This window comes from Doryrhamphus excisus, linkage group LG19, assembly GCF_037039965.1.
Source record: "Doryrhamphus excisus strain RoL-2023G ecotype Guam linkage group LG19, RoL_Dexc_Guam_v1.1, whole genome shotgun sequence".
Taxonomy (NCBI): domain Eukaryota; kingdom Metazoa; phylum Chordata; class Actinopteri; order Syngnathiformes; family Syngnathidae; genus Doryrhamphus; species Doryrhamphus excisus.
In genome coordinates, this window is record NC_136375.1 from 6,130,114 (window position 1) to 6,148,479 (window position 18,366).

The 18,366-nt window shown below is 41.1% G+C and overlaps 1 protein-coding gene across 2 annotated transcripts; it reads left to right on the plus strand.

Moving 5' to 3' along the window:
- Positions 1 to 781: 781 nt before the first annotated feature.
- lhx6a (LIM homeobox 6a) lies at positions 782 to 13,961 on the plus strand. Of its 2 annotated transcripts, none has more exons than XM_058057505.2 (9): positions 782 to 928; positions 1,441 to 1,497; positions 1,603 to 1,788; positions 2,835 to 2,956; positions 9,502 to 9,722; positions 12,657 to 12,757; positions 12,846 to 12,941; positions 13,027 to 13,201; positions 13,304 to 13,961. In XM_058057505.2, the coding sequence occupies exons 1-9, from the start codon at positions 863 to 865 to the stop codon at positions 13,381 to 13,383; spliced, it is 1,104 nt and encodes a 367-aa protein (XP_057913488.1). In that variant the 5' UTR covers positions 782 to 862; the 3' UTR covers positions 13,384 to 13,961. The 2 variants fall into 2 exon arrangements, with proteins under 2 accessions (XP_057913488.1, XP_057913490.1); XM_058057507.2 differs by having other exon boundaries at positions 9,505 to 9,722.
- The last annotated feature ends 4,405 nt before the right edge of the window (positions 13,962 to 18,366 follow it).

The window sequence follows — 18,366 nt, forward strand, 5'->3', positions numbered from 1 at the left end:
TTTATTATTAAAATGTTTTTTTTCAGTGTAAACGTGTGAGGCCTCATGCGCGTCCTTTTTAAAAATATTGCCACGAATATTGTTGTCTATTGGGAAGGAGAAATGCAAGTGGTGATTTATTTTAGTATTTATAGCCGCTTTCTCGGTCCAGACCAACCAAAGTACGTCACGGCCGGTTGTCATTTGGGAATGTGATGTTATCACGTGATTGCTGGAAATGAAACGGAATCATCCTTTGCTGAATTTGAACGATGCCGTCAAATTGTTGTTTGTTTGCTGTTTGTGTCTTGGCCGAATGATGCTGAGGGCAAAACGGGCTTAGTTGAGAAAATATTTGCAATTGTTTGTTGTGAAAAGCGTCTGAATATATCCGTTGGCAAATGTCAAATATTGATGATTTTTGGATGTATTCTTGTTTTGCTGCATGCAAAAGGCCACATTTGCCAACTTTCCTCTTTGCTCCCTTATAGTTGCAGCCTCCTCCCTTCCTTCCATCCCTGCCTCCCTCTCTCCCTCCCTCCCTCCCTGCACCTTGGAAAGCTTTGCATGGAATAAAGAGTTCCACTTCCTGCAAGTCACAACTCCATCCTAGCCGTGAGGGAAGAGGTATAGTGGGCGAAGTGAGGGGGTGTGTGTGTGTGTGTGCGTACATGCATGTTCCTATTTCTATTACCGTCCTCTCTTCAAGTGGAGCTGCCTCATATACCGCATAAGGAGCGGACACAGGAGGGTTCCGAGGTTGGGAAGTCGCGGACCGTGGAAGCTCTACCCGCCGACCATCGACGACTACAGCCCGGCTTGAGTGCTGCTGCTGACTCGGGAGGAGAACCGCTGCAAGCAAGCTGAGGCTCCGGGGGAGTTCATGTACTGGAAAAATGAAGTTCTGTCCCCTCTATCAGAGGGCAACACAGTTCCCACTACGAAGCAGGTACCAACATGTTTTAATTTTTTTTATTATTTTTTATTTCTGCTGCATTGTGCAACCTTTTTGCTGATGTTTGTTGTCGTGCAGCCAGAAGCGAGCCGTGCTTTTAGCTCCCCGCAGCCCGGAATGCGATTTTAATTGCAAGCATTTGAACCAAATCACATTTGCAGCTCTTTGCATGACCCGTCGCCTGCTTCTGATTGACACCTGAAATAGACACTCGGGCAGCCCTCTTATCCCATTGCAGCTATTTGTAATTACAGCTAGTTTAAACGCCAGGCATCATCCACCCACCCAGCCCCCCCACCCCCGTCCTTCCTATCCACGCGCCTGGATTGCAAAGAAGAATGTTATTATTCATGGAGCCAATTTCAGATCATTTAAAGCTGCCTTTTGTTGCTATCGAGAGAAGGGGGGGCTTTTTCAGGTTTATTGTGCGTGTAAGCGAGGCTATAAAAGCGGAGCATTCATTGGTTGATTTATCAGAAGTGATGGAGATGTTTGTTTGCTTGTAGGTGATCTCCACGGAGCGGCAGAGCGCAGCCGGCTGCAGCGTGGACTCCAAACAAATGGTCAGCATCTCCTCGTCCTTCTCCTTCGATTATTCTCTTCTGCTTCACTTTGTTGCGTGGATTTCGATCCAATCCAATCCAAATCAAACACTCGGACTTGTGCAGTCTCAGTCGGACGCAGAGTCCCAGCGGGCCAACGTCATGGAGCGGGAGGACGCGCGGTCGTCCCCGAGCACGCCCTCCACGCCCTCGGTGTGTTCGCCCACCTCCACCGCCAGCTCGGTGCCTTCCACCGGCAAGAACGTGTGCGCCAGCTGCGGCCTGGAGATCCTGGATCGATACCTGCTCAAGGTAAGGCGTCCCGAATCGGACTTTATAGGAAGATTTTCGGTAAAGGCCTCCGACGCTGCAGGCCTTAAAAAAATACAAACATAGCGACGCTTAAAATGTATACTTTAACGTGATTTCACAGAGCATATAAACACAAAGCCGTATTTATTATTTATTGTTGTCTTCGGCCGTCGTGGTATTTCCGCGGGTTTTAAACACATCACAACACACATTATTAGTCACGTGCCCGTTTGAAACGTTTGATGATGGCACATTTACAACCGTAAATATCACCTCCATCAGGAGGACATCGTTAGCACAAAATCTTACATGAGTGACTTAGTAGTCTTTGATTTGTAATGATTGAGATAAAAAAATAAATCATACTGACATTATCATATATATATATAAAATCATATTTTAGCAGTCACGTGCAGGTGATTTGGTTTCCAAGATAAAACCATGTTATTTTTTTTCAAGACGCAAACGAGACGTGTTGATTTTTCATTTTCTGGGGAAAAAAATAAAAAAGAGGCTTATTTACGGATGGCATGTTTATATTCGATTGATGGATGGAATTGTCATCTATTCTAATGAACCGTTTCATTATTTTTTTGAAGGCTGGCTTTGTTTTAGCAATGTAGGAATGTTTATTTGTTCCCACTAAGACTCGTGCTCTTACGTTTGAAAGGAAAACAACATCAGTTAGCTTAGTTATACTTCCGGTCGTCTGATAGTCGGGCATCAAACCCACCGGCATCTATTATATTCTATAAATGTATTTTTAGCAATTTTATTATGGATATGAATGTTGTGATTAGCCATTTTTAGCAACTACATTAATGTGGTTTAAAAAAACATTACAAAGGCCTCTTATTTGGAATCAATTTCATAAAATATGTCATTTAAAAAATGTAAATAAGCTTGATTTGAATATTTAATAAATAATTGGCTGCTAGGGTGTATTTCCTTGCGGTGATATTGTCATATCTTGTCATATATAAATAAGATGCATAAGAGATTGATTGTTGCGCGTGTGCGCATGTGCGCTCGTGTGTGTGCCACAGGTGAACAACCTGATCTGGCACGTGCGCTGCCTGGAGTGCTCGGTGTGCCGGACGTCGTTACGTCAGCACAGCAGCTGCTACATCAAAAACAAGGAGATCTTCTGCAAAATGGATTATTTCAGGTAGGGTAAGTTTACCACTTTGTTTTCACAAAACACCACGGCCTTGCCCTCTCTCTCTCTCTCGCTCTCTTTCTCTCTCTCTCTCTCTCTCTCTCTCTCTCTCTACCCACGGGAGTTTCGGCAATAATGGCGGGTATGTCCTTATATCTCTTGTTCACTTATTTTTTTTATTTTCTTCCTCTTTCCTTTCGATCATGAAATATGAGCGAAAATAAGCCGTTCATTTCTAAGCACGTGTTCCCATATTCATGTGTTGACTTTTTAAATATGACCAAATATTCCCTAATATGTCTAATTCATGTGTAAAAAAAAAACGATCATATGAAGTGATATTATTACAAACACTTCCTGTGTTCGATTGGAGACTGAAGTGATGGCAGTAGATTTGTAATAATAATAATTAATAATAATCATTTATTATATATAATACATTATGTATAAATATAATATATTATTATATTTTATTACTATATTTTCATGTAAGTCACAATCGGATAATAGAAATAGTCACGAGGAAAATGAAGCTGAGTTGCTGTGGAAATTATTGATCATTGATTATGAATCATTGATGGTTGCATCGCTGCAGCAACCGTGGAAGCTCATATCTCTGAATATATGCTGATTGTTTTATGATTTAATGTTTTTGGTTTATTGCAATCTTACTTTCTTACTTTAAATCAAAAATCAAAAAGCACCAGCGAGAGACAGCTTGACTCTTAGAGGCAACATTTTTTTTTGCATATATTAATAGACAAATTATGTTTTATTAGTCTCAACATTTTAGCTTATTTTATTATGGTTTTGGTTCCATGTTTCTGATGATGAAATACTTTTCCGTGTTATTGATTTTTACGCAAGTCAATGGCAGGTTTAGTATTTTACATAAGGGGGGAAAAAAGACAGGTTAGCAACTAAACCAGGTGACGTGATCATTCAGTACATTAAAGGCAGCATTGCTTGGTTTTATTATTATGATTTTATTATGAGTTTTTAGTGTCAACATTCCAGCTTCTTCTTTTTCCATTTTTGCTCATTTTGCTGGGATTGTTGTGGAAACAAAGACAGGTTAGCAACTAAACCAGGTCACGTGGTCATTCCAGACCTCCACAGAAAAAATAAAAAAAAGCTTGTTAAAGATGGAGGAATTAGTATTTCCTTCATATAGCTCTAATAATAAAAAATAATACCAAAAATGTAAGAAAATTAAAGTGTTGTAAATGTAATGCATAATGATGAAATAAATAAATAATAATAATAGTGTTTTTATCCTTGATGAAATATGCACACCCCACCCAAATAGTTGATGATGCAATCCCACTCAGGGACAAACACAGGGTGTTGGCACGTCTTCATCCTGGAGGAGGAGGAGGAGGAGGAGGAGGAGGAGGATGTGTACTAAACACAATAAAACACCACACATTATGTGTGTGTTATGTTGTGTGTGTGTGTAAGAACATGAATGTCATTCAGTGTGATGGAAACCTGACACAACCCCCCCCCCTTTTCTAATCACCAGCAATTAGCCATCCTCCACCCCCAAACCCCCAGAGCAGCAATTAAAGCGCCAGCATGTTTGCTCTGATCTGAATGTGATTCTTATCCACCCGGCGACACGTACTGTATATCACCTTCACACACACACACACACACACACACACACACACACTCCCGGCCAGTGTTTATTTATGCGCGTCCAGCAGCTGTCAATCAGGGGCCTTTTGACAACGCTCACGTCTGTTTGCTCCGCCAGCTTCCTGATAATATTCTACCATCACCCCCCCTCCCCTTACAGCCTGAACTGTGAGCCATTATTATTAAATATGTAAAGCACACCTTAAGAGTATGCGGGGTGGGGTGCCTTCCACAAGTGGTCAGGAGGGCAGGGTGCAAATAGCTGTCACATGTTGGCTGGATGCCAGCATCGGAGACCTTCACTGGCTATCCCTGTCATGGAGGTCGACGGAAGGCCACGGCCTGGCCTGGTCTAGCAATGGGGTGAACGCCCGCAGGAATAGTTTTTTATTGGCCCACAGCAAAAAAACAAAACAAACAGCAGCGATAAAATATTAAGTAAAATATTAAGAGGAAGGATAAATTAGGTGTTTTACCACCTCATTTTTCACTCCGAAAATTTAAATATTTAAGAAAGTGTATTTTAACGTCATCATATAAAGAATAGAAGAAACATTTAATCAGCGTAGAGTTGAAGTGGAAAAAATAGTTTTTTTTCTCTTAAAAAACGATGAGAAGCAAACCAAACTAAATAAAATAAAGTTGTCGTTTTTGGAAAGTTAATACAAATATTATTATGAAATATGATCAGCAAAAATTAAAGCATTTTTGTCTCCTCATGTTGAAATATAAATATAATATATAAATATATAACATATATATAAATATAATATATATATATAAATACAAAATAAATACAATTAATCTCAGCTATTTATTATTCATTTATTGTATTGATTTAACGAGTTCAAATTAACAAATGTATTGCTTATTTTGGTCAAATGCCATATATAGCTACTTTTAACATGCTAACACATGAATGAGTACAGTACAATTGATTACTACTGTGTATATACAGTACACCGATCAATAGTCCAAATAGTATAAATCAATTACTTATTTTAATTGAGTGGTATTTGCTTAGTAAACCTTTCTTAGGAGCGTGTTTTGTCCCTCCCAGCTGGTGTATCTATTTGACTTGACTCTGCTTGACTACCATGGGCCGCAGGGGCGTGGGGCCGTGGGGCCGCGGGGGCGTCCAGCTGAGTGTTTCTGTTGCATATTTGTGGTCAGCTTTGAGATGTGCGGAGATGTTTCCTCATCTGTGTCACTCTGTCCTCTGGCTTTGGGCTGACGGATGCTTTAATGAGGAGTAATAGCAGGAAATGGCCGCCTGTGTTTGGCTAGGCTAGGCTAGCGTGTGTTGGGGTAGCTGGGGTAGGGGTTGGAGGACAGAGCCCTTGCTGTGTCACTCGGGGGGGTTGGGGGGGGGGGGTGACTTCCACACGCACACACAGGAAGAAGGAAGTTGCAAGATTGTTGCAATGAGCCACCCCCCCCCCCCCACCGGGGTGCCGGCAGCGTATCCAAGCAGTATTCATCAATCCACCTCTGCTGAGGTGATTGGGTTTCCATGGCAACGATGCTGAGGAATGAATCCAAATGACAATAAGACATTCGTCAGGTCACCCAAAGCCGCAGACGCCAAATGTATTTCCTGCCCCCCCCCCGAAAGACAGTTTTCTAATGATATATGACTTTGTTTTTTCATTGGATAATATTATGTGTGACCAGTACATTAAAAATATGGGTGCAGTATCTGTTAAAAAAAAGTATACAAATATTCAACTGAAACAAATTGAAAATATTATTATTATAATATTATTAATAATGATGATAATAATAATAATATTTATTTCCAAAGATGGCATAATTAAAATAATTTAAAAAGTGGTGGAATATTGTTTAAAAAATTATAACAATGTATACAAAATCTTATTTTAATAATTATTATAATTCAAAATATACTATATTATTATTTAATTATACTAATAATATAATACTTATTTATGTAATTATTATTTTATTTTAAAGTTATTATAATTACAATTCTAACAATGTATAAAAGATGTTTTCGAAATCATGAATAGAAAATAAAATAGAAAATATCAAACATTATTGGGAGAATATATTTAAAAATATTAAATTAAAACATTTACATTATTTTTTATGATGAATTAATTTTATAAAAACTGGTGGAATAGGAAGAAGGGGCCAGAGACCAGGAAGTCTGGACTTTGGTCCTGAGACTGCTGCCCCCAAGACCAAGGCCCCGATAAACAGAAGAAGACGGATTCTAAAATTGATTTCTGATTTCATCAGTAAAACGCTAGAGTACCCAAAGTTGGCGTATTTCCCCCAGAAAGACATCCTGTGGTCACGCCCCCTTCCCCGGGGTTTACTGGTGGCCTGCGTAGAAGCGGCGGATCCTCGTACCGTGCCCAGATAGTGGTGCTATGCTTTCAGCTTGTTAGCTTCCGAGTGAACAACTTGGGGTTGTTTTGGTTGGCCGGCCAGTTTGTGGATGATGGCTCTCACTGTGGTTGGTTGGAGTCCCAAAGCTTTACAAATGGCTTTATAGAACCTTGTAATGCAGATCCAAACTGCTGGATCTGCATTACGTACGTTTGTTTCATTTAAAAAGTGTCGAATTGTGTCGTCACCTGATTAATATTGAGTAATATTTACATTTGTTTGATGATGAGAAACATTTCAGTGTAACAAACATGGAAAAACGTAGGAATCAGGAAGGAGGTAAACATCGTATGCAAGCATGCGGAACACGCTGCTGAGGCTTCTGGGTACAACATGGGCTTTCATCCCAGCCAGAGTGGGCTGGAGTGGGGGGCTGGTGCTGCGCCAAAACCCACTCAAGTGTCAGCCCTCATACTCCCAAACCCCCAACCCCCCCTGCCCACATCTCTCATCTCACTCTACTCGCTTCATGTCTGCTTTTTTTTTTTATTTCTCGCTGCTTTTCTTGCTAGCCTGAGTGCTTGTGTGTGTGTGGGGTGGGGGGGGGGTGGGGTGGGGGGGCTGTGTACTGGCAGAATAGCATCCGTTTTCAAAATGCATGTCCCTTCCAAAGGTGCAGTCATCAGTGGAAAGATCACTGCAATGATCATCTCCTTCTCTTGTGTCTCTTCCATTGTTGTCTTAAACAACAACATCATTCAGAAAGTGTGAACATCCAGCAGCAACGCAGCCATTTTGGCATGACTACTATTTGGATGCCAAATACAAACCTCCAGAAGCGTTTGTTTACCACAAATCCATCCATTCCATCTTTGTCCTCTTTCCTTCTCAATCTCCTACCAGGGGGTCTGCAACCCCTGGTTCTTCTGCTGTGGCGCCAGCTGGTTTATGCTTCCGTGTCATCCTCTGATGCCGTCTGTCGATGCTGAGCGTGTGTCGTACAATTCTCCGCTGCAGTGCTATAGGGGTGTGTCCACTCTGTGAGAAAGCACGACGACGCTGGTCAACTTCAGCCTTTGGTGGCCTTTTATTGGCCTGCAACATGTTCTAAAAATAGACTTTAAACACTAAAAACAGGTTTTAATTCATTAATTTCTAAAAACATTTAAAATATTGGTGGCATATCTGTTGAAAAATGTACCAAACATTTTTAACTGATTTGAAAAATCAATGTTAAAAGTCTATGGAATCAAAATCAAGGTAAAAAATGTAAAATTATAAAAACAAATTAAAATTCATTAAAATTGAGAAAAGAATATTAGTGGAAAAATATTAAATTTATACACTTTTCAAAACATAAAAAATACTGGTGGAATATCTGTTTAAAAAATGTACCAAACATTTTTATTGAATCTGATTGAAAAATTAATGTTAAAAATTTTGGTTGAACATTGTTTTAAAAAGTATAAAAATGGGAAAATTTAAATTCATTAATTTAAAAACATTAAAATAATAGCCAAAATCTGTTTTTAAAAAAAAAGTACAATAATATATATGTTTTTAATTAATTAAAATTAATCCAAATTAAGAAAAGAATATTAGTAGAATTTATACACTTTTTAATTAATTTTCAAAACATGAAAAATATGTGTGGAATATCTGTTAAAAAATGTAATTGAACGAATGACATGGAACATTTTAAAATAAATGAATTAATTAATATTATAATTAATATATAAATATTGGTGGAATATTGGTTTGAAAAAATATATAAAAATGGAAAATGATATTAAATAAAATATCAAAGTAAAAAAAATTCTTCCACTGAGGCCAGTGACAACCCCCCCCCTCCCTCCCTGGACAAGCCAAATAAAGTGGATGGCTGGATACATTAAAAATGATTCTTTTTGATAACTCAAACCCCATAAGTTGGCGTATTTTCCCCCAGAAAGCCATCTTGGGTTTAAAGAGGCAAGCAGTATGGATCATATTTAGATTTGGTAACATTCCGTGTAACCATGGCGACATCATTGACCAACAAAGTTGAAACTAGGCCACTTGATTAGAAACCCCTCCTTCAGTCCACACGTGCGTGTAACAGGCGGACCCTTTCAAAATGTCCACAGGAGTGATGATTATTATTATTATTATTATTATTATGATTATTATGGTTATCATGGAGGAACGTCCGTGTCCTGACAGCTCCAAGCGCTCTGCCTCCGTCAACACCGCGTTTGTTCAATCCGTCCTCACACATTTACTACCCTGCCCAATATTCCTCATGGACCCACATCTCTTCTCACGCTTTTCCCCTTGTTTTGCTGGCTGACCTCAGTGTTGCTATCGGTTACAGAGTGATGTCATGCACGTCTGTGTGTGTGTGTGTGTGTGTGTGTGTGTCATGCAACATTCAGGAGATTTCAGGTGTCGCTTTGTTTGCATTCAAATCTCAGCCAGGCCTCCTCCAAGGCTCGGTAGGGCGGAAGCACACATATGTCATCAGGAGGAAGTAAGAAAGGTTTCCCGTGCCTCAGCGTGTCCTCCTCTGTCCCTCACAGTAGGTTTGGTACCAAGTGCGCCCGCTGCGGGCGTCAGATCTACGCCAGCGACTGGGTGCGGCGAGCCCGAGGCAACGCCTACCACCTTGCGTGCTTCGCCTGCTTCTCCTGCAAGCGGCAGCTCTCCACGGGGGAGGAGTTTGGCCTGGTGGAGGAGAAGGTGCTCTGCAGGATCCACTATGACACCATGCTGGAGAACCTCAAGCGGGCGGCAGAGAGCGGTAAGTGGACACGATTGGACTGGTGGACTCTTTAGAGTAGTCTGTGTACAGCTTGCCTTTATATGTTATCCACTCCAATAGCTGGCAACGCAAGTCAGCAGTGCACGAGAGAAATATGATGATGGATGTTAGACACGCCTCAGACGTACTTGACCTTTCCATGACCTTCACCTTCAACCTGCCATACGTCATGCTTGACAATATCACAGAACATGTTGGAATTCATCTTTCCCAAAAATGAACCGCAACTGCTCGGTGCCGGCGGCACTCATGCAGCCCCGGATCGGGACACGACCTCCATCAAGGGAACCAGTCTTCAGAATGTCAAAGTACAAGTTGGAATTCAGGTGGCCCCTCAATAAAATGCAGCTCCCCCTGGTGCCGGCGACTGCCCGGTGCTGGCGGCACTCATGCATCCCCGGACCGAGACACGACCTCCATCGAGGGAACCAGTCTTCAGAATGTCAAAGTACAAGTTGGAATTCAGGTTGCCCCCCAGTAAAACACAACTCCCCCTGGTGCAGGCGGCACTCATGCAGCCCCGAACTGGGACACGACCTCCATCGAGGGAACCAGTCTTCAGAATGTCAAAGTACAAGTTGGAATTCAGGTTGCCCCTCAATAAAACGCAGCTCCCCCTGGTGCCGGCAGCACTCATGCAACCCAAGACATGACACCCACCATAGAAACCATGGAAGTCTTCAGAATGTCAAAGTACATGTTGGAATGTTGGATGTTCGTCTTTATTCTCTATTAACCAGTGCTTCCTAAGTGCTGGCAGCACTCGTGCAGACGCGGACTGTTGAGCTACCACCTCCCGCTGGAAACAGAATGTCAGAATGTCAAATTCAAGTTGAAATTCCTGTTTATCCTCAATGAAATGCATCTGCCCAGTGCCGGCAGCACTCATGCAGCCTCGGACTGTGACCCTATCACGACTAAGGGAGCCAATCTTCAACATGTCAAAGTATATGTTGGAATTGAGGTTTCTTCTCAATGAACCACAGCTCCATTGGAGCTGGCAGCACTCGTGCAGTCCTGGACCTGACTGAGACTGACTGAGAAGCTACCATTAGAATGTCAAATTACAGGTTGGAATTCATGTTTCTCCTCAATGAACCGCATCTCTCCCAGTCTCGGTGGCACTTTGACGCCACCACCACCAAGGGAGCCAATCTTCCGAGTGTCAAAGTTGGATATATCTTTCCCAAAAATTAACACATCTGCCCCGTGCCCACAGCCCTCGTGCACCCAAGGTCCGTGACGCTACCGCCACCATGGGAGGTAGTCTTCCAAATGTCCAAGCACACGTTGGAATTCATCTTTCCCAAAAATGAAGCGCAGCTCACCCTCAGTGCCGGCGGCACTCATGCTGCCCCAGACAATGACCATCACCACCATGCTTGACTGCGTTATTTTACTATTTACCCAGCAATGCCAGTGGGCTGGCAATGTACAAGCTGTACACAGACACTACATACTAGACGTATGATATGCTCCGTCATGACGTATTATATGCTACATCATACTGTATGATACACTATGTCATGACGTATGATACACTACGTCATGATGTATGATACACTATGTCATGGCGTATGATACGCTATGTCAGGACGTATGATACGCTATGTCAGGACGTATGATCCAGTATCTCATGACGTACGATAAACTATGTCATGACGTATGATACGCTATGTCATGACAGATGATACGCTACATCATGACGTATGATACGCTACATCATGACGTATGATACACTATGTCATTACGTATGATCCAGTATCTCATGACGTATGATACGCTATGTCATGACATATGATACGCTTCGTCATGACGTATGATACACTATGTCATGACGTATGATACACTATGTCATGATGTATGATGCGCTATGTCATGACGTATGATCCAGTATCTCATCACGTATGATACACTATGTCATGACGTATGAAACACTATGTCATGACATATGATCCAGTATCTCATGATGTATGATACACAATGTCATGACGTATGACACGCTATGTCATGACGTATGATACACTATGTCATGACGTATGATCCAGTATCTCATGACGTATGATACACTGTCATGACGTATGATCCAGTATCTCATGACGTATGATACACTATGTCATGATGTATGATACACTATGTCATGATGTATGATACGCTGCATCATGACGTATGATACGCTATGTCAATACGCATGATACGCTATGTCAATACGTATGATACGCTATGTCAATACCTATGATACGCTATGTCAATACGTATGATACGCTATGTCATGACGTATGATCCAGTATCTCATGACGTATGATACACTATGTCATGGCGTATGATACGCTATGTCATGACGTATGATGCGCTACGTCATGACGTATGATACGCTATGTCATGACGTATGATCCAGCATCTCATGACGTATGATACACTATGTCATGACGTATGATACGCTATGTCATGACGTATGATACACGCTATGTCATGATGTATGATACGCTATGTCATGATGTATGATACCCTATGTCATGGTGTATGATACGCTACATCATGATGTATGATACGCTACGTCATGGCGTATGATACGCTACGTCATGACGTATGATAAGCTACGTCATGATGTGTGATACGCTATGTCATGACGTATGATACGCTATGTCATGACGTGTGATACGCTATGTCATGACGTATGATACGCTATGTCATGACGTGTGATACGCTATGTCATGACGTATGATACGCTATGTCATGACGTGTGATACGCTATGTCATGACGTATGATCCAGTATAAATGAGCACTGCATAGCTAGTATAAATATGAATACATCCAGTATATGAACAGTGATGTTGATGCTAAGTCAGGCGAGGGATGAAACTTTCCGTGTCTTTCATTGCCGATGTTGTGATGTTGTGGTACTTTTGCAGGTAACGGTATCACGTTAGAGGGGGCCGTTCCCACGGAACAAGACAATCAGCCCAAACCGGCCAAGAGGGCTCGAACGTCCTTCACCGCAGAGCAGCTGCAGGTGACACCCCACCACTTCATGCAACCAGAAAAGCCAAAGAAGAAGTTCTTTGGGTCTCCCTTGACGTGCTGTTCATGTCCTCCTGCAGATCATGCAGGCTCAGTTCGCCCAAGACAACAACCCCGACGCTCAAACGCTACAAAAACTGGCTGACATGACGGGTCTCAGCAGGCGAGTCATCCAGGTGAGCACACCTCTGTCCTTTTTAACAAATACTACATTCTACTATACATTCTACTACAGTACTGAGTGTACCTCGTGTCTTACAGGTGTGGTTCCAGAACTGCAGAGCGCGACACAAAAAGCACACGCCTCAGCACGGCGGAGCCCCCCAGGGTCACCCCCAGGCCAGGATGACCCCTTCTCTGCCTGATGAGCTCCACTACTCCCCTTTTGGCAGCCCTGATCGCGCCCGCATGGTCGCCCTGCACGGATACATCGACAGTACGCAGTACTTTGGATTTCATGACACTACAATTACACAGAGATCGTACAATTACGAAATACCATCAAATTGACGAGGATACGCATCCTTTCTCCGTCCAGGTCATCCCTTTTCCGTCCTGACGTCTCAGAGCCTCCCCCATCAGGCCATGTCGCTGCCCCAGCTGCCTCTCAGCCGCTAGCGCCGCACGCCCACGGCCCCCCCACCCTTCAACTCCCTTCACTGAGCCCAGGTCAAGAAGGACCGTAGCCCCGCCCCCCCCAGACAAGGACGTCATTCAACGCAACGATATTCCACCTGAGCAGGAAATGGCTACAGGACCCATCGGGAGCCGTCTAATTGCTGGAACAGTCACTCGTGTGTGTGTGTGTGTGTGTGTGTGCTGTTGGGCCGACAATGAAGGAAAAGCACAAATTCTGACATGAACTCAAGTAAAAAAACGATCAGATTGTGTTTTTTTTCATGTGTGAGCAGAAAAAAACAGTATTGGTACAAAACTGACAACATGGAATGGAACATGTGAGGTTTTCTTTGTGTGTACTTCATGGCCATCGTGTAAAGACGCGACTCCAACACGACCTCAATGTCCTTGTAATAATTTATTGACATGGTAAATCCCTGTAAAGCACTTTTTGTCTTCTTTTCCGAGATGCTTTTGTTATGAAAAAAACAATCAAATAAAAGAAAGTGGCAATGAAAGGAAAACACTAAAAGTTGATTTGTGCCTCATCAATGTTTTGTGTAAGAAATGCAATAAAAAAAAATAAGAATGTGAGGATTTTTTATGGTCCTTTTCTGGATTTTTTTAAAGAGGGGGCATTTCCACGGATAGCCTGAGGCCACATTTAAAAAAATCAAGAATAAAGTTAGAAATTTTCGAGAAAAATAGTTGGAAATATGAGAAAAAAAAAAACATTGCCTAAGGCCCAAACGTACAAAAAAGCAGTACATTTACCAGAATAAAGTCAGAAATTTTGTAAACATTTTGTAAAATCATTTGTTTTCACCACTTATTTTATAGTACACATACTACACATACTTTGTTTTCATGTAATTTACAAGTTTATTCTCCAAATCCAAATGTACGACTTTATTCTGGTAATATTACAACTAATATTCTGTATATTCTATTCTATATATATATCTTTTACATTTCTATTTATTGATTTTCTTTTCATTCTAAATGAATTATCAATGTAAAATAAACAATTAACATGAAGAATAACTATTATAAGAAATACAATACAATGAAAAACAACATTTAATATGATCTGATTTATTTCTAATAAAATACTTATAATTATGATTATAATTTATTATTGACAGTATTGACATAAAAACATACTTACATCCATAATTCCATATGAATACAAATATTTTATAATAATACATAATAATAAATAATGATGGCGTATGAAATAGTATTTATTTGGTACTAAGTAGCAATATGTCATGATGCTAACCAAGACAAAAGACTAAAGCAGACGTGCTAGCAGACGCGTTATGTTGTGTTTGTGGTCTCCCGGCTGGCAGCTGCGGCGCTGCTGCGGTGTTGTTGGGTGCACACTTCCTGTTTCTGGGCTAAGCACTTCCCTTCCAAAGGCTTTGCGCTGTGAAAAAAAACCCAGTACCAACACAAACACCTCTGCTGAGACCCCCCCGCCCCCACTCCCCACGGCTTGAGGAGCGAACATTTCCTCACTCACTTGCAGAAAGGCTTTTTACTCTTTGCTAGAACGTGCAATCATCATTGAAACATGTCATGTAAACATGCTAGCTTGAAAATAACATGGTTAGCATTCTGTTTTTTATGTTTATACGCAAGACAGACCTCGAAAAACATCATCTTTTGGTCCATTTGTGTTGCTGTCCTAGTCCTGCAAATACTTCAGGAACATAGACCTACACAAACATCGGGAAGGAGCTAATAACAATAGCCGTAAACAAGCTAGCCGGTATTAGCCAGCCCGCAACTAGCATGTAAAAAAAATGTGGTTAGCATTTTGTACAACGACATTCATCTAGCTTTTCATGTTTACACGAAAGATAGTACTAAGAAAAAGTCGAACAACGTTGGCAGCGTGAAAGAGGCTAATCCTCGTAACCAAGCTAGCCGATAATAGCCAGCCCGCAGCTAGCATTGAAAAAAATATGGTTAGCATTTTGTACGACGACATTCATCTAGCTTTTCATGCTTACACAAAAGATTAGCACTAAGAAAAAGTCAAACAACGTTGGCGTGACAGAGGCTAATCCTCGTAACCAAGCTAGCCGGTATTAGCCAGCCTGCAGCTAGCATGGAAAAAATGTGGTTAGCATTTTGTACAACGACATTCATCTAGCTTTTCATGTTTACACGAAAGATAGTACTAAGAAAAAGTCGAACAACGTTGGCAGCGTGAAAGAGGCTAATCCTTGTAACCAAGCTAGCCGGTATTAGCCAGCCTGCAGCCAGCATTGAAAAAAATGTGGTTAGCATTTTGTACGACGACATTCATCTAGCTTTTCATGTTTACACGAAAGATAGTACTAAGAAAAAGTCAAACAACGTTGGTGTGATACAGGCTAATCCTCGTAACCAAGCTAGCCGGTATTAGCCAGCCCGCAGCTAGCATGGAAAAAAATGTGGTTAGCATTTTGTACAACGACATTCATCTAGCTTTTCATGTTTACACGAAAGATAGTACTAAGAAAAAGTCGAACAACGTTGGCAGCGTGAAAGAGGCTAATCCTCGTAACCAAGCTAGCCGGTATTAGCCAGCCCAAAGCTAGAATGGAAAAAACTGCGGTTAGCATTTTGTACGACGACATTCATCTAGCTTTTCATGTTTACACGAAAGATAGTACTAAGAAAAAGTCGAACAACGTTGGCAGCATGAAAGAGGCTAATCCTCGTAACCAAGCTATTATAACCGGTATTAGCCAGCCCGCAGCTAGCATGGAAAAAAACTACGGTTAGCATTTTGTACGATGACATTCATCTAGCTTTTCATGTTTAAACAAAAGATTAGCACTAAGAAAAAGTCGAACAACATTGGCAGCATGAAAGAGGCTAATCCTCGTAACTGTAGCTAGCTGGTTGTTTAAGTGTTAGCGTGTAAAAACAAACGTGATTAGATCATGATATTTGTTAGCATTTTGTCCATATGTATCGTTGTCCTTGTCCTGCGAAAATTTCTGGGTCAAATTTACGTAAAATATTTTTCCATGCTGGCAAAATACGTGATTACAGTTGTGGTTCTAGCTAGCATTTTGTCCATTTGCGTTGTTCTCCTTGTCCTGCAAATATTTATGGGTCAAATTTATGTTTGGAAGAATTCTTCCATGCTAGCAAAACACAAGATTAGATCATTTTTCTTGCCTTTATACTTGCCTTACACTGAATGTAAACATTGGAAAATGCTGGCATTCACAGGCACCACAAAAGGAGCTAATAACTATAGTCCCAACCAAGCTAGCTGGTATTAGGCTAGCGGCTAACATGGAAAAAAACATGGTTAGCATTTTGTACAAAGCTTTTTTCCCCACATTTATACGCAAGAAACCTCGGAAAATGTCAGACAATGTGGCTGTTTTGTCCATTTGTGTTGTTCTCCTTGTCCAGCAAATATTTATGGGTCAAATTTATGTTTGGAAGAATTTTTCCATGCTAGCAAAACATACGATTAGATCATTTTTTTTTAGCTTTATACTGAATGTAGACTTTGAAAAACACTGGAAAATGCTAGCATTCACAGGCGCCACGAAAAGAGCTAATAACTATAGTCCCAACCAAGCTAGCCAGTATTAGGCTAGCGGCTAACATGGAAAAAAACATGATTAGCATTTTGTACAAAGCTTTTTTCCCCACATTTATACGCAAGAAACCTCGGAAAATGTCAGACAATGTGGCTTTTTTGTCCATTTGTGTTGTCCTCCTTGTCCTGTGAATATTTATGGGTCAAATTTATGTTTGGAAGAATTCTTACATGCTAGCAAAACATACGATTACATCATTTTTTTTTAGCTTTATACTGAATGTAGACTTTGAAAAACACTGGAAAATGCTAGCATTCACAGGTGCCACGAAAAGAGCTAATAACTATAGTCCCAACCAAGCTAGCTGGTATTAGGCTAGCAGCTAACATGGAAAAAAACATGATTAGCATTTTGTACGAAGCTTTCTTTCCCACATTTATATGCAAGAGACCTCGGAAAATGTCAGACAATGTGGCTTTTTTGTCCGTTTGTGTTGTTCTCCTTGTCCTGTGAATATTTATGGGTCAAATTTATGTTTGGAAAAATTCTTACATGCTAGCAAAACATACGATTACATCATTTTTTTTAGCTTTATACTGAATGTAGACTTTGAGAAACATTGGAAAATGCTAGCATTCACAGGCGCCACGAAAAGAGCTAATAACTATAGTCCCAACCAAGCTAGCCGGTATTAGGCTAGCGGCTAACATGGAAAAAAACATGGTTAGCATTTTGTACGAAGCTTTTTTCCCCACATTTATACGCAAGAAACCTCGGAAAATGTCAGACAATGTGGCTGTTTTGTCCGTTTGTGTTGTTCTCCTTGTCCTGTGAATATTTCTGTCAACTTTGTAAACAACCTGACATTGTGGATTTTTCCATGCTAGTAAAAAACATGGTTAACAGCTTTAGCTCTTCTTTTGCCTTCATACGGAACATAGACCTAAAAAACATCAACCAATGCTGGCATTCACAGGCACCACAAAAGGAGCTAATAATGGTAGTCCCAAACAAGCTAGCCAGTATTAGCCAGCCTGTAGCTAGCATGGAAAAAAGTTAGCATGGTTAGCGTTTTATACGAGACATTTGCTGAGCTCTTCCGGTTGTTTTCACATTCCCATTCCAAAAAAAATGCTAGTAGAGCATGCTAGTAGTACAGCATGTTAGCGTTAGCGTGGCCATGTTGTGATTCCGTCTCCTTGACAGAAAGTAAGATGGCGTGTTACAGGCGGGGGTCAATCCAATCATCATTAATGCATGTTTTTTGGGGAGGGTGGGGTGGCTAACAGAAAAACCTCTTGACCCGGTGACGCGCTACACGGAGGCCAGGATAATTACCTTTGAAAATGTTTGCAGCTGCTGATAAGTCCAATTCCCCCCCCCAGGTAGAAAAAGAGAAAAGATTGTCTGGAGTTTGGTACGTGAA

What these genes read in the sequence shown, in the direction of transcription:
- lhx6a (XM_058057505.2), top strand. Translation starts at nt 863, where the DNA reads ATGTACTGGAAAAATGAAGTTCTGTCCCCTCTATCAGAGGGCAACACA. An exon ending in CAAGCGGGCGGCAGAGAGCG is followed by an intron (nt 9,723 to 12,656) that starts GTAAGTGGACAC and finishes GTACTTTTGCAG; the next exon opens with GTAACGGTATCACGTTAGAG. An exon ending in TCAGCAGGCGAGTCATCCAG is followed by an intron (nt 12,942 to 13,026) that starts GTGAGCACACCT and finishes CGTGTCTTACAG; the next exon opens with GTGTGGTTCCAGAACTGCAG.